This window comes from Zalophus californianus, chromosome 4 (genome assembly GCF_009762305.2).
Source record: "Zalophus californianus isolate mZalCal1 chromosome 4, mZalCal1.pri.v2, whole genome shotgun sequence".
NCBI lineage: Eukaryota > Metazoa > Chordata > Mammalia > Carnivora > Otariidae > Zalophus > Zalophus californianus.
The window spans coordinates 21,917,775-21,931,362 of NC_045598.1; the positions used below are offsets into that span (position 1 = coordinate 21,917,775).

The 13,588-nt window shown below is 46.5% G+C and overlaps 1 protein-coding gene and 1 non-coding gene across 6 annotated transcripts in view; both read right to left on the minus strand.

The window, feature by feature from the left end:
- Positions 1-13,588, minus strand: part of MECR (mitochondrial trans-2-enoyl-CoA reductase) — a 36,508-nt gene that overhangs the window by 21,237 nt on the left and 1,683 nt on the right. The window contains exons 2-6 of one of the 5 annotated variants that reach the window (XM_027570899.2): positions 7,634-7,859; positions 7,203-7,523; positions 4,205-4,264; positions 2,031-2,128; positions 1,443-1,574 (exon numbers count right to left, since the gene is read on the minus strand). In XM_027570899.2, coding sequence (XP_027426700.1) covers positions 1,443-1,574; positions 2,031-2,076 — 178 coding nt within the window. In that variant the 5' untranslated portion in view covers positions 2,077-2,128; positions 4,205-4,264; positions 7,203-7,523; positions 7,634-7,859. Of the gene's footprint in view, positions 1-1,442; positions 1,575-2,030; positions 2,129-2,772; positions 2,794-4,204; positions 4,265-7,202; positions 7,524-7,633; positions 7,860-13,588 lie in introns of those variants that run through there. The other 4 variants (XM_027570908.2, XM_027570889.2, XM_027570916.2 and 1 more) reach the window with 4 other exon arrangements.
- On the minus strand, positions 13,037-13,145 carry LOC113917403. The gene has a single exon (XR_003518223.1). It is a non-coding gene; the product is annotated as a U6 spliceosomal RNA (small nuclear RNA).

A 13,588-nucleotide genomic window follows, 5' to 3' on the forward strand; every position in this document is an offset into this window, starting at 1 on the left:
GATGGATATGCCTGTGCTGGGCAGACTGTGTTCATTTGTTTGTTCTTAGGATGACGCAAACCTCAGGATGCTGGTGGCCATCTATGAAAGGTCAGTTTGAATCTCACCTCCACCACTTACTGGCTGGGTGACCTTGGGCAAGTTGCTTAATATTTTACATTTGTCTCGTATCTACCTCCTGTTGTGGGAATAACTGAGTTAATATATACAAAGTGCTTAGAACAGTGCCAGGTGCAAAGGGAGTAGACAATAAATATTTGTTGATGTTATTACAGCACTATGTGGGAAGATTCCATCTGAGAACTAGTGAGAACAAGAGAATGAGCTCTGATATCACTGGGTTCCTGGATCCAGCAGTGCCTGAAGCCTTGCATCTCTTGTACTTCCAAGTTCCAATTAACCCCAACCAATTAACTTCTTCTTCTTCTTTTTTTATAAACCAAGTTTGAATCAACTCTCTGTGATACCCCAGAGAATCCTAATACTGTAGTATAGCGGGAAAAACAGTGGCGACAAGATTTTTGGTGGGCTTTCAGTTTGCTGTTTGAGTTTGAGCTTCAGTCCCTGAGAAGTCCAAAAGGGTAGATACTGTCTTCCCTGCTTCCCTCTGTGGCTGCTGTCAGGATCCTTTGTATAATGTTTGTGCCTCAAAAACTGAAGTGCTAAGGAACAAAACTCATCAATGACTCCTTACTAGATATCAAAGAGAACCCTAACTCCTTAGCTTGGCTTTTGCAGGGCTTCCCCATGTGGCCCCACTACCTTTGTAATCTTGTTCATCATTTAAGCAATCCTCTCCCATGTGCAAATCCTCTGCTGAGGCTACACAGGATTTCTCACCATTTCCCACAGTCACCTGTGTCTTTGCTCATTTCATTTCCTCCAAATGTAACGATTTCTGGCTCATCTCCATCTAACATCATCCATCCATCAAAGGTCCATTCCAAAGAAGCCTCCTCCACAAAGCCCTCATCCTTCCTTAAGACTGTCTCTTTCTCTCTCACATTTGCATTCACACAGAGAGGAGCCAGAAGTGCCCTCTGCTTCCCGTGAACTTCTAACACACCCTTTATTGAGGTTACTAGTTTGGAGATTTCTTCAATTAGATTTTAACCTTCTGGAGGGCAGGGGCTGTCAGGGGCTCTACCCAAATAAGACAGATTCCCACTGTATCTTATAGCAGGGGTTTAGGGATGTAGGGATTCACAGCTCTGATCAACATAGGCCCAAAGAGATGAGAGAGCAGGTCCACCACCTCCAGAGTGGAAGAAACACAATTTCCACTCTCCTGTTCCGCTCCCACTGCTACTGGTAGTGGGTATATGAACTCACTAATAAACCCTGCATTGCTTAGTCACACTGAGCCAATGAGCAAACATTTCCAGTGCAAGTGAAATACAATCTGGAACAAAGACAGGCTGCAGACACCTGGAGAAACTCACCCAAACCGGCACTGGCTGGAATCACCCAGTCTCCTGGCTTCACCCCAGTCACACTGCTGCCCACTGCCACCACCTGTCCAACGCCTTCGTTCCCTCCAACAGCAGGCAGCTTGGGAAGGAGGCCATAATTTCCTAAGGGAGAAGAGCACAAAGGGTCACCCTGTGAAGTCTGGGCAGTGAAAGAGCATGAACTTTGGAGTCAGATCTAAGTGCGATCTGTGCTCTGCCTCTGACCTGCTGTGTAACTAACCAGACTCTCTGAGCCTTAGCTTCTTCATCCGTAAAGGGGATAATATTTTTTAGTGTTCATGGTTATTATGGGGATTAGATAATGTATGAAATGAGCCCACCATATCGCAGGCACTCACAGTGGTTGGTTTACTCCCCACTGCAATCTTTCTAACTCTTGAAAAGCCTCACATTCCAGAGAAGGGAGGCCAGAGAGGACTGGTAGTCTGCAGATGGCTCATCTGGAGAGCAGCTGCTGCTAATCACAGGAATTTCACACCCACACCTGAGGAAGGATGAAAACAAGGTGGCGGCTAAGCAAAAAAGCCAATTAACATAAGCCCCAGAAACCAAGGTTACCTTGGATCATATTTATGTCAGATGGATTGATAGGGGCCGCCAGCATCTTCACATGGACGTCTGATCCACCCACAGCAGCTAGCTCCAGGTTCTTCAGTCTAAGCACAAAGCCAGAGAGAGATGTTAATGTCACCCAGGCTAAACAGGGCATCTTTTGCTCAAATCATCTCCCCAAAGTAGGTCAGGCAGCAACATTTTTGAGCTGCCATTGTGTGCCCAGGGATTAGGGTTGTTAGAAGAGAGAAAGGTGCTATAGGGAATTAGCACAGGCTATGGGTTAACTCATTAACTGCATGTGGAAAACCTCTAGTACCCTCGAAATCCCCTTGCCCATTCTAAGACAGAAGCTAGTAAACCTTCTGCTGGCCTGGATTCGCCTTGTGTTTTCCAAAACTTGCTTATCACAATCACCTGGTGTGCTTACTAATGCAGATTCTCAGGCCCCAGCTCAGACCTACTGAACCAGAATCTCAAGATAAGGGGCAGCCCAAGCAGTTCTTATAGACCACCATAACTGGGACACCCTGGGCTAGCTTATTTGTTCTCCACTTTTTAATTTTATTTACATATCTGTTAGTTGCAGAGCGGGTGAGGGAAATGGAAAGATGTGCTACATAGTTCAGAAAGAACTCCGTGTGTGACTATGATTCACCCCCTGGGGGGATGTCCCTTCTGGGTGAGAATCCTGGTCTGTCAGAAGGGATGCTGGATGGACTACTGAGTCTCAGGTATGAAGCCCCACCACATGATGGCTGTGTCGCCATGGGCAAGTTTCTTCCCAACTCTAGGCCTGTTTCTCCCTTTGTAAAAAGGTGGGTGGTGGTGGTTGTTTGGACTTGCTCACTGCCAAGAGCTTCTCCCATTTCAGGTGGGATTTCTATGTGGTAAGGCTCTGGTCACAATGGGCCCTACACGGTGGGACTAACGCCTTTATGCACTAGAACTTTGGTTAATGGGTTAAACCTGCTAAAGGGCTTTTGAGGGAGCCCCAGTGATAAGGTGTGTGTGTGTGTGTGTGTGTGTGTGTGTGTGTGTGTGTGTGTGTGTGTGTGTATGTGTGTAATAAAAGGAGAGCTTCCAAAAAGTGTGTGTGTAATAAAAGGAGAGCTTCCAAAAAGTGTGTGTGTGTGTGTGTGTGTGTGTGTAATAAAAGGAGAGCTTCCAAAAAGTGTGTGTGTGTGTAATAAAAGGAGAGCTTCCAAAAAGTGTGTGTGTGTGTGTGTGTGTGTGTGTGTGTGTGTGTAATAAAAGGAGAGCTTCCAAAAAATACTGACTGGTATCCTAGACCAGCGGTCCTTGTGACCTTTTAATTACCAGAGACTCCTTTCTTTCTCCACACCAAGACTCCATGTTTGCAGCGTTTCCCTCTGCCCAAATGTACTTGTTAAGTAATAACCCTCTTCAGTTTTAGTTACCAAAGGCACATATAAGTGCCACACAGAGGTTCTTAGCATTAGGCCAGTGTCATTAGGCATTAGTGTCAGTGAACTAAACTGATGTAATTCTATCCACTTCTGGCAGAAATCTGACCTTTTAATTATACCTGAGGCTCCATTTGGGGTAAAAATGTGATTTTCAAGAAACATCTTGTACTCATAGTGGTAACAATGGTGGCAGGTATTTATGAGGTATTTGTCATACATCAGGTCCTGTGCTAAGGGCTTTAAATATATGCTCTGATCTAAGCTGTAACTCTCTTTGAGGTAAGTACTGATAATCCCATTCTGTCAAGTAGGAAATGGAGGCTCCTCGAGATGATGAAACTTGCACAGGGTAAGAGAACTGGTCAGTGGCAGGGCTTCCCTGCTTTCAAAGTCGGCACTCTGATTTACCATGCTCTGCATGAGCATCCTGAAGTTAGTCTGGGAATCCCCCTGATGGCCTCCAAGGACCCCTGGGGATCTCAGGGCCTCAGTCTGGGAGTCCCTGTACTGGATCATGACCAAAGTGAGGGAGGCCATGCCTCATTGCGACTGAGAAACAGCTGCAAAAAACTGAAAAAGAAACACTGTACAGAAAATAGTTAACTCGGAAGGAGTTATGACCAAGCCAGAAAGAATAAAGGGCCCTTCTTGTTTAGGGAACTATTAAGGAATGTATGTATTTATACACAGCTGGAGGAGGGGAGTCCTTGTAATAACAATAATCATAATAACTACTGTTTGAGTGCTTACCACTGAGGCACTCTGAAGTGCTTTCCATGCCAGCTTTCTGCCATTATTCTGATTTTATGGCTGAGGAACAAAGGCACAAAAGAGGTAAATAACTTGTTGAAGGCCATGAGAAGTACTAAGTGGCTGATCTGATTTTAACCTGGTGGTCTGACGCCAGAGAAGCCAGCTGGTAAGGGGCTAAGTGGACCAAGCAGAGAGTGGCAAGCTGAGAACCAGCCTGGAGTGGTGTGCAGGTGTGATCCTTGCTGGACCTTCCTGGGGAGCTGGAGAGGGGTTCACAGCTCCCCAATCTCCCCAGCAGGTGGGGCAGGGAGCCATCAGCCTGACCATGATGTCTCTCTCTGAACGCGTGTGTAAGTCTGCAAGAAAAATCCTGCCCAGAGCAAATGAACTGTAGACTAGCTGCCCCTTCATATTATCTGTACTGCTTTTCTCTGACATTGTGACAAATAATCATACAAGCCGACACAGTCCACGTGCTCAAGCTACTTAAAGACATGCTCTTCCCTCAGCTCAGAGTTTCTTTTCCACAGCTTCTCCACGAAGCAAGAAATTCAATTCACCCTTTAAAATATCTTCTGACCCTCTTGGTCCTAAGAAAACCACTTGCTCCATCTGCAGTGCTCTCGTTACTCAGAAGGGGTGACTATACCATTTAAGACCAACTTATGTTGAGTTTTTCACTGTTTAGTTCATGAAGTCTTTTCATACATTTCTTTCAATTGATCACAACAGGTCTAAGTTCACATTCCTTTTCTAAAACTGCGGGTGAGATGTACGTCAGAATGTCAGCGTTCAGACCGTGTATTATCTACAACCCCCTGTCGGGGTTGGGGCAGCACTCTGTGATCAGACACATTGTTTCTGCAGCAAAATGTATGAATATTCACACTAAGTGGGATGAATAATGACCAAATAAAAACTTCACTGTAGATCAGGTTTTCCCTCCAAACGAGCTGTGAAACAAAAATCAAAACAGAACTGTCAGTTTGTAGAACTTTCTGGATTTTGGAGTTGCAGATTCCAATTTGGATTTGGATCCAGGTCTTTCAGACTCAGTTCAGGGCTCTTTCTACCTAACCTCCAGTTTTATAGTCAGAGTGTGCATGTGTATTGTCTCCTCACTTGGCTATGAGCTCCCAGAAGGCAGAGAACCCTTAGTCTGAACTCAGTGTTTAGCACAGTGCCTGGGACCAAAGCAGTGCTCAAGAATGTGCTCAATTTCCTAATGAAATTACCCAACTCTCCTCCCTACAGAGAAAATGTGGCATAAAAGTGCCAGCCATTTTTAGGCAATCAGGGGAGAGGCTTGAGCCATAGGGATTTAGCTACTAAGGCTTATACTCGGCTCTTCCTGGTTCTGGGCTGTTTAGGAAAAGAACTCTAAAGGACGGGTACAAATAAAAATGGAGATTGTCTTTAAGAGAGTTTGGTCTAAGCAAAACCCATGGCTCTTTTCCTCACAGGAAAGTGCAGATCAGGTTTGCAGTAAATCACACTTTAAAGATCCAGATGACCACGGTCAAGATGGGAATATTGGTGGATCTCAGTTCACAGATGAAGGGAGAAGCATGGGTTTGAATCCTGCCTTGGTCATTTATCAATTAGATAAACCTCAAAATACTCATCTGTGAAATGGGGAGAACACTAGAGTCCAGCTCACAGGATTAAATTAGTTAATGTAAATAAAGCATTTGCTAGAGTACCTGATACACAGTAGCTGCTGAAGAGATGGTAGCTGTTATCAGTGGCAAAATAGCCAAGGAATTCTTTGGAACAATTAGCTGTTGATTCCTTTGAAAAGAATCACTGAATCACTGAAAGGAAGACAGTACCTTTTTGTAAAACTCAAGTAAATTTAACTCAACGAATATTTACTGACAGTCCTACTCGGTGTCAGGTACTCTCTCAAACCAAGGGGTTTAAAGAGAAAACAAATTCGCCTGGGGGCTTGACGTGGTCACTGCAAGACGTGCAGCTCGAGGGACAAAATGCAGGATTGGCAATTGGGCTTTGGAAGAATGGTACCTTAGTTGGGGCTTGAAGGATAGCAATTTACTGGGTGGACTGAGGGAGGAAGACAGGCTTTCTTGCTAGAGAGAATGGCAAAGAATCTGACTTGGTAACTGGCCGGGCAGTAGGTGCAGTCTGGACAGGAGCCACGGGAATGGAGGGGTTTTTATAACCTGCAATCTCTTAAACAAGAAATGCCATTGATGTCACTTGCTGACCAACTCCATGTGGGGGGGAGGCTTAGTCTTTGATGGCTCCCAGGCTTCTGGTGTGGGCAACTGGATGCTGACAGAGGGAGGAAGGAACAGTGGTTTGGGGTGGGGAGGAAGGTGTTATATTTGGAGCTTGAAGCAGGCACCTTGCAGTATGGTATGGGGCAGAGGGCACTCCAGGCTAGACAGAGCTGTGAGCCAGCTGTGTGCAGCTGGAGAACGGGCTGGCAGATCACCTTATTTTGGGTGATCAGGCTGAACAATTAAACGACAACTAATGTTGACAGTTTACTAAGCTCCAGGCATTGTTCTTAACATTTTATATACATGATGCTGTTTAGTGCTCAAAACACCTACCAGGAGGGTGTTATCACCCCAATTACAGATAGGAAATTGAAGCTCAGAAGTAACTTGCCTAAGGTAAGACTGTTAGTTAAGTGGCAAAACTTGATCTTAAGCTTGACTCTGAAGCTCAGACTGTTGAACACTGAGCTGGCCTCCTTTACACTGTTTGTGCTCTTCCCATCCTGAGAGATGGTATTAGGTATTTCCCTGGGGTAAAATACGTTTGAGATATGCTGCCTACTTAATCGCCCTTCCTAAGATTCAGACTGTGCATCGGAGTCACAAAGGCTGGGAGAGGTCATCGGGGAAAAAGCCCATGTGCCTCTGTGTAATCCAGAGCTTCCAGAGTTAACTCAGCTGGGAACACTATTTTCAAGGCACACCGAATACATGCCTGCCCCCAGACAGCAGTTCGAGAAGTACCGCACCGGGCTACGACCTGCTCCCAGTTCTCTTCTTTGTCCTCTGGGTAGCCTAGCTGCTCTGTGCTGGCTGAAATTCAAAGCAGTGGGAGGGAAGGAGAGCAGGGCAGGGATGAGGGTCTAGGAGATGGAAAGCTGAAGCTGCAAACACAGGTGGGTGAGGGCAGGGGCAGCCCTGACACATGCTGCTTGCCCGGCGGGAGGTGTGTTGGTCCAGCTGCATCTCACCAGGGAGACCAGCCCCAGCCTGCCCCGTGGAATGCCATTAACACCACAGACACTGCTGTTCCTGCACATAGTTCTAACGGCGTCGTCAAGGATACCATTCTGCCGAGACAGGAAGGAAAACGGGGGCCAAGTCTGAATTCCAGGAGTTGGACCTCTGGTGTAATGATAGCAATTTCTTCCTTTCTTTTTTTTTTTTTTTAAAAACTCACCAAAGGAACCGGTGGCTGTGTTCTGGAGTGCAAATGAGGCACCCAAACACAGTCTGGCTAGATCTCAAGTCACTTCCCCGGGACTGTTCACGGCCTTCCCCTGTGAGTGTAATGGCGCCATGCAACTCGGAGGGATGCCACTGTCTTCACTCAACAGATCCCAGACTGGATAAGGTCACAATGGCTCCTTTGAGGCCAAGGCTGTACACCTGTGATGCCATATGAACTACAAGGGAGACAAAAGCGGGCAGAAGAAAGAGCCTTTTGAGATGGGGGAAAAAGAGGCCAGTACTCTGGGGACTGGCTCAATTCTATTTGCTATGTAAGGCAGGCACTGGCCAGCTCTGAGAAGATCTCTTTCCCGCCTTCTGCATTTAATTAGCCACCATTTGTACTTATCTTGCATCTTCTACTCAATCACTTCAAATTGATCAATATCATTTTGAGCCGGAAGAATAAGCAGGGAGAGACTGTCATGGGCCACAGAGACTTTCTCACCCTGCTCATTACAGAGAGCCAAGAATGTGTGTCCACCATAGGGCAGTGGGTGAAGGTAACCTACATCCTACGTGGCTCCCTCCAGTCTGTCTGCAATCCCCATGGTCACGAACAAGCTGCGTCCTGTCGTTTGTTGAAATGCTTGCTGTGCTGGGTACATTGTCCGGAGATCTGATTAATAAATTAATAAGCAGGGCACACTGGGAATTGTGGAAGAATGAAGTTCTTTGGCTTGCAGCTTTGTAACAGCTCACCCCCCCAGCAGGGGGCTTCTAAAGGAGTCCTGGGCTCCCAGGGAAAGCTCCTTCCCCGAGCCAAGCTCATACACTCCATGTCTCTCAGTGTGCTAGGCATACCCACTTGCCTCCCTGTGCCTCTTCTGGCTTCCCGGCCTCAAAGTAATCTTGCCCTCTCACCGTTCAGAACTGCTGGCACTTCAGTACAGTCATTTTGAACAGAAAGGAATTAGAGACTTGGAGGAACTTCTGGAAGTTTCTACACAGGGTTGGCAAAGAAACCCTCTCTCTACCTTCTCAATCCCCTACTTTCTCTCAATTAAGATTACCAGTAAGCTTGTAAGCCCTGTAATATTCTGCAGCTGCTGACAGCAGGAAACTTGCCTGAAGGGAGCTGCAGAGTCTGCTCCTTCGTTTGCTGAGACCTAACCTTGTTGATCCAAAGAACAAGACTGGGCCACAGCAGGGAGATTGAGTCCCTGTCTGCAGCTGCTTTTGTCTCTTTGACAGGTACAAAGATGACCATGCATCCTCTGCCTGGCGGGCTGCTAATTACAATACCAACCAGGAGCAAAGGGGGCCCTTGGTGAAATTTTGTATCCAGGACCCCTGATTTCTAGTCGCAGCACTGCTTCCTGGAGTTTGCTAGAACCACCACCGGCAGGCATACAGTCCAATGTCTACTCAGTTTCACAGCTCTCAGAGCTGGACAACTGCTGGATCAAAGGGCATTCAGTCTCATATCCATTCCCGTGGCTGCAGGATTATGTGGAGAAGGATGTCAAGGCCTCACCTTGTCTTGGCAGGAAAAAGTGTCTCTTGGGGAGAATGGGTTAAAGAGATGTACAGATTTTGAGTTACATAGAATACGGAGCTTGATGGTTTGTCATTGCCACAGAAGATGGGGTGGGGGGAGAGACAGCATGTGTGCCCCTCTTTACCACTGCTGACCCTGGTCAACCCCTTCATTTTCTCAAAGAATAACTGAAAAGACTGGAGACTGGAGTGACTTCCTCACTCTAACAATGAGTGGCAGAGTGGGGACCAGAACCCAGGCCAGTGCCCTTGCGGGTGGGTCCCCAAAGACACATCCTGAGCCACAGAGTAACCTGAGCCACAGAGTAACCTCATGGCATCTTTGCTTCCCTTGTCACCCCCTCCAGAGTGGGGAAGTCCTGGAGCCACACCAGAGAACTGCAGCAGCTGCTAGGAGGGCCAGACAAGCATAATAACTTGGGGTTGCACTGGTGGGGGGCGGGCAGCTCTCCTCCCACACTCCATACATAGGGGAAACTCCTGTCTGGTGTACGATACTTCAGAGTATCACCCTCAGGGTTTTGGCCCTCAAGTCATAGTGTGAAGTCCAGAGGGAAGGTAATGTACAGGTGTTACAGGATGTGGAGTCCAGCTTGAGTCTGAATTCTGTGATCTCAAGCTAGTCCCCTCGGAGCCTGATGCAGCTGATACCTCCTTCAAGGATCACGTACTGAGTGCATGGTAGGCCCTCAATAAATACTCGCTAATCAGACACACCAGGTTTTCTCTTCCCTCTGGGCTTTTACATGTGTAGGGGCCTCTGCTTGGAACATTTCTACACTTTTCCTCATATACTGCCCACCTGATCTTCTAGGGGACTCAATCTAGACCTCGTGGCTTCAGAGAAGGCATTCTGACTATTCTGAGGGGTTTAGATACCCCTGTTCTGGGTGTCCACAGCAGTCTAAACATATCCTGACATGGCACTTGTCTCACTGGGCTATGGTCACCCATCTCCTGGACTCAGGTGTGAGTACCTTAAGGGCAAAGACCTCAGATTATTCACCTTTGCATCCCCAGCCTTGCCTTGCACATAGTAGGCCCTCCAAGAATAACTCCTGGCTAACTTACTAAATCAATGAGTTCTGTTCCCTCCTCCTTCAACTAATGACCATAATGAAGGGCTCCAAGAGACAAATGAACAAAATCCAAATTCTCAACTGAGTGCCAAACCAAAATCCTGGTTTTTTTTCCCCAAGCATCACAATTCTGGTTTAAAAACCAAGTCACCTGCATAGAGTTTTGGTTGTAAACACTGACATCAACTGTAAAAAGAAGTCCCCTGAGAGTAAACAGTGTCCTACAGTGAGGACTCACACCCCATACAGCCTGGGTCCTCACTACCTGCTCCCCTAAATCCCATCTGGCTAAGACAGAATGGGTTTGTCCAAGGGTTTCACAGCTTCATTTCATTTTGTGCTGGCAGCAGGCAGGCAAGAAAGCCGTGATGACCAGGATGCTATTTTATCAAAGCTTCAGGATCTTGAAAAGGGGATCAGAAAGATAATAACATTCCTACCATCTTCCCCAGGGTGGGGTTGCCCTTCCTATGGAGGATAAAGATTTGGGCTCACCTGAATGGCTTATAAAGTTCCCCCTTTTTTTTATTAAAAGATTTTATTTATTTATTTGACACAGAGAGAGCCAGCTAGAGAGGGAACACAAGCAGGGGGAGCGGAACAGGGAGAAGCAGGCTTCCCGCCTAGCAGGGAGCCCGATGGGGGGCTAGATCCCAGGACCCTGGGATCATGACCTGAGCCGAAGGCAGACGCTTAATGACTGAGCCACCCAGGCGCCCCTCCCCTTCTCTTCTGACCTATCTTCTTCCCCATTTTATATGCCATCTCATTCTCAAAAAAACATTTGAGATGATTGTCATTGTCTCTTCAGGTCTATATCAAGGACTTTTATTAAAGAAGGGACTTCCTAGTTGTACAATCTTGGGCAAGTGACTTTCAAGCTTAAGCCGCAGTTCCCGTATCTGTAAAATGGGGATAATAATGACCAAACTGGATTTTCTGTGATTTTTAAATTCCATAATATATGTGGAGAACTCAGCCCCATGCCTGCCACATAGTAGGGGCACAGTAAATGAAAACTGTCTTTACCATAAGACCCAGAGAATGGCAAAGTTCTGAAAAGGGACTTTCAGGAACAAAAGAAAAGAGGACACTGGAGTTTCCAGGAACTATCTGATAGAGAATCCAGAACTCTGCACAAGGGGTATGGGCATGGGGACCTCTGAAATTTCTAGAGTTTGTAATTCTCCCAAGTATGTCATTTTCTCCTGCAGTCTTACTTTATTTAGAGCAGTAGTTCAAACCTTTATTTATTTATTTATTTATTTATTTATTTATTTATTTGACAGAGAGAGACACAGCGAGAGAGGGAACACAAGCAGGGGGAGTGGGAGAGGGAGAAGCAGGCTCCCCGCAGAGCAGGAAGCCCGATGTGGGGCTCGATCCCAGGACCCTGGGACCATGACCTGAGCCGAAGGCAGACGCTTAACGACTGAGCCACCCAGGCGCCCCAGTAGTTCAAACCTTTAAATGAAAAAGGCCCAAGTGCTTATTTGGCAAGTTCATTTTGGGGGAAAGAGAAAAAAGCTCTAGGGGATGGGGGAACAAGGCTTAATAGACCAGCTGGAATGTTTGGGGGCCAACAGGAATGAAGAGAAGGACATTCAGAGATCCCTGGAAGTCTCATTCTGAGGAGTTCTGCAACCCCTCAGACCCGAGCAGACCGTTCCTCATTTCCTCCCTGCTTTTCACAGTGCAAGCACCACAAACTCTGCCAGTTTGGGGAACGCTCTGCTCAGGCTCTGAGTGGTTCCATGGCCCTGCCTGGTGTAATCTGACCCACACACCCAGTCACTGGCATATTTAAAGGACACCTGATTCTTTCTGTGACAGCGTGGTTACCCTAAACCTCCAAAGACATGACTACAAAGAAGAGAATCCCAGCCTCTGGCTTCAGTCCATACACGAATAAGTCAAGTTGCCTGAATCTGGGTCAGAAGGGAAAGCCACTCTTCTGGGCCAGAGGGAGAATTACCTCCTGCCTAACAGTCTGTATCCACAAGGGCAGTGGTTCTCAACCCTGGTCAGGGCATCAGAATCACTTGGGGAGTTTTAAAAAACACAGATGTTCAGGGCCATCCTAGACCTACTAAATACCTCAGGGGAGGCGTCTGGGAATATGGAGTAAAAGTGCCATAGGTGACCGCGGTGTGAAGCCAAGGTTGAGGAATACTGCATGAAAGTATCATGTTTTGAACTTCTGGGAAATTACTAGGGTTCCACACAAGGAGACGAGAGCCCTCTTTTTCCCCTAAGTGGCATCTGCTACCAGACCAGTCTGTTCCAGATTCCCTGGCTCTCCAAGAGGAGGGAATGAATCAGGAGGCAACTTCACTCAGCTGCCTAACCTTCCCAGGCCTTTCCAAAGGGTCACATCCTCATCACCACAGAACTCAATAAAAACAAAACACTTCTTATAGAAATTAGATTCATAATTAACATTTTTGGATTACTTGTTTTGTGTCAGTTCCTTTACCAACCAAGTAGAAGCCTGTGAGACAGGCACCACATCATTCCTGTTTGGGGTGCGTTCCTGGAAAATGGTGTTCGCCAGAGATTTACCAACTCATTACAGTACAGTCCTCAAGGATAGGTCTTCCTGACACAGTGATCATTACCTATGATTAACATACAAGTTGAGGGTTACTGACTGATGTGTCTTCTCAGTATTTTCTCATGGTGGATGTGGCTAGGGTGAGTGCATGACCCTGAATTTAACTGAGGCTTATCTCCTCCAGCTGTCAAAACATCTGGCTTGAATTTTTTTTTAAAGGAAAAATATGGAATGCCTCATGAATTTGCGTGTCATCCCTCGCGTGAGCAGGGACCATGCTAATCTCTGTATCATTCTACTTTTAGCATATGTGTTGCTGAAGAGAGCACTCTGGCCTATATTTCAGCCATAAAAATAATTCCACGTTTGCCTATCCTTTGGAAAACAACCAAACCATTTGCTGGGGATCAGAGAGTTGTAAACAAGGGATTGGAGGAGAGTATGCAGGCACTTTTCAGTGGAGAGCATTAGATTGATCACAGCTATTTAGCACTATTAACTATACCTATACTGTGTCCACATTTATAATCATGTAACTGAGGCTCAGAGAACTTCAGTAACCTGCCAAACACACAGAGCTAGGATGGAGTAAGGACTGGACTCCAGGTCTGATTCCCAGACCAGTGCTTCTGCCTTAGCTCCATTACAGTGACCCCACTAGCCCTTCTGAATGGTTATAGTCACTTATGTGCAGATTTATAACGGCTGACAATTCACATACTGTTTTTATCAACCACATGCAAAAATCATGGATTAAGATCCAACAGAATTT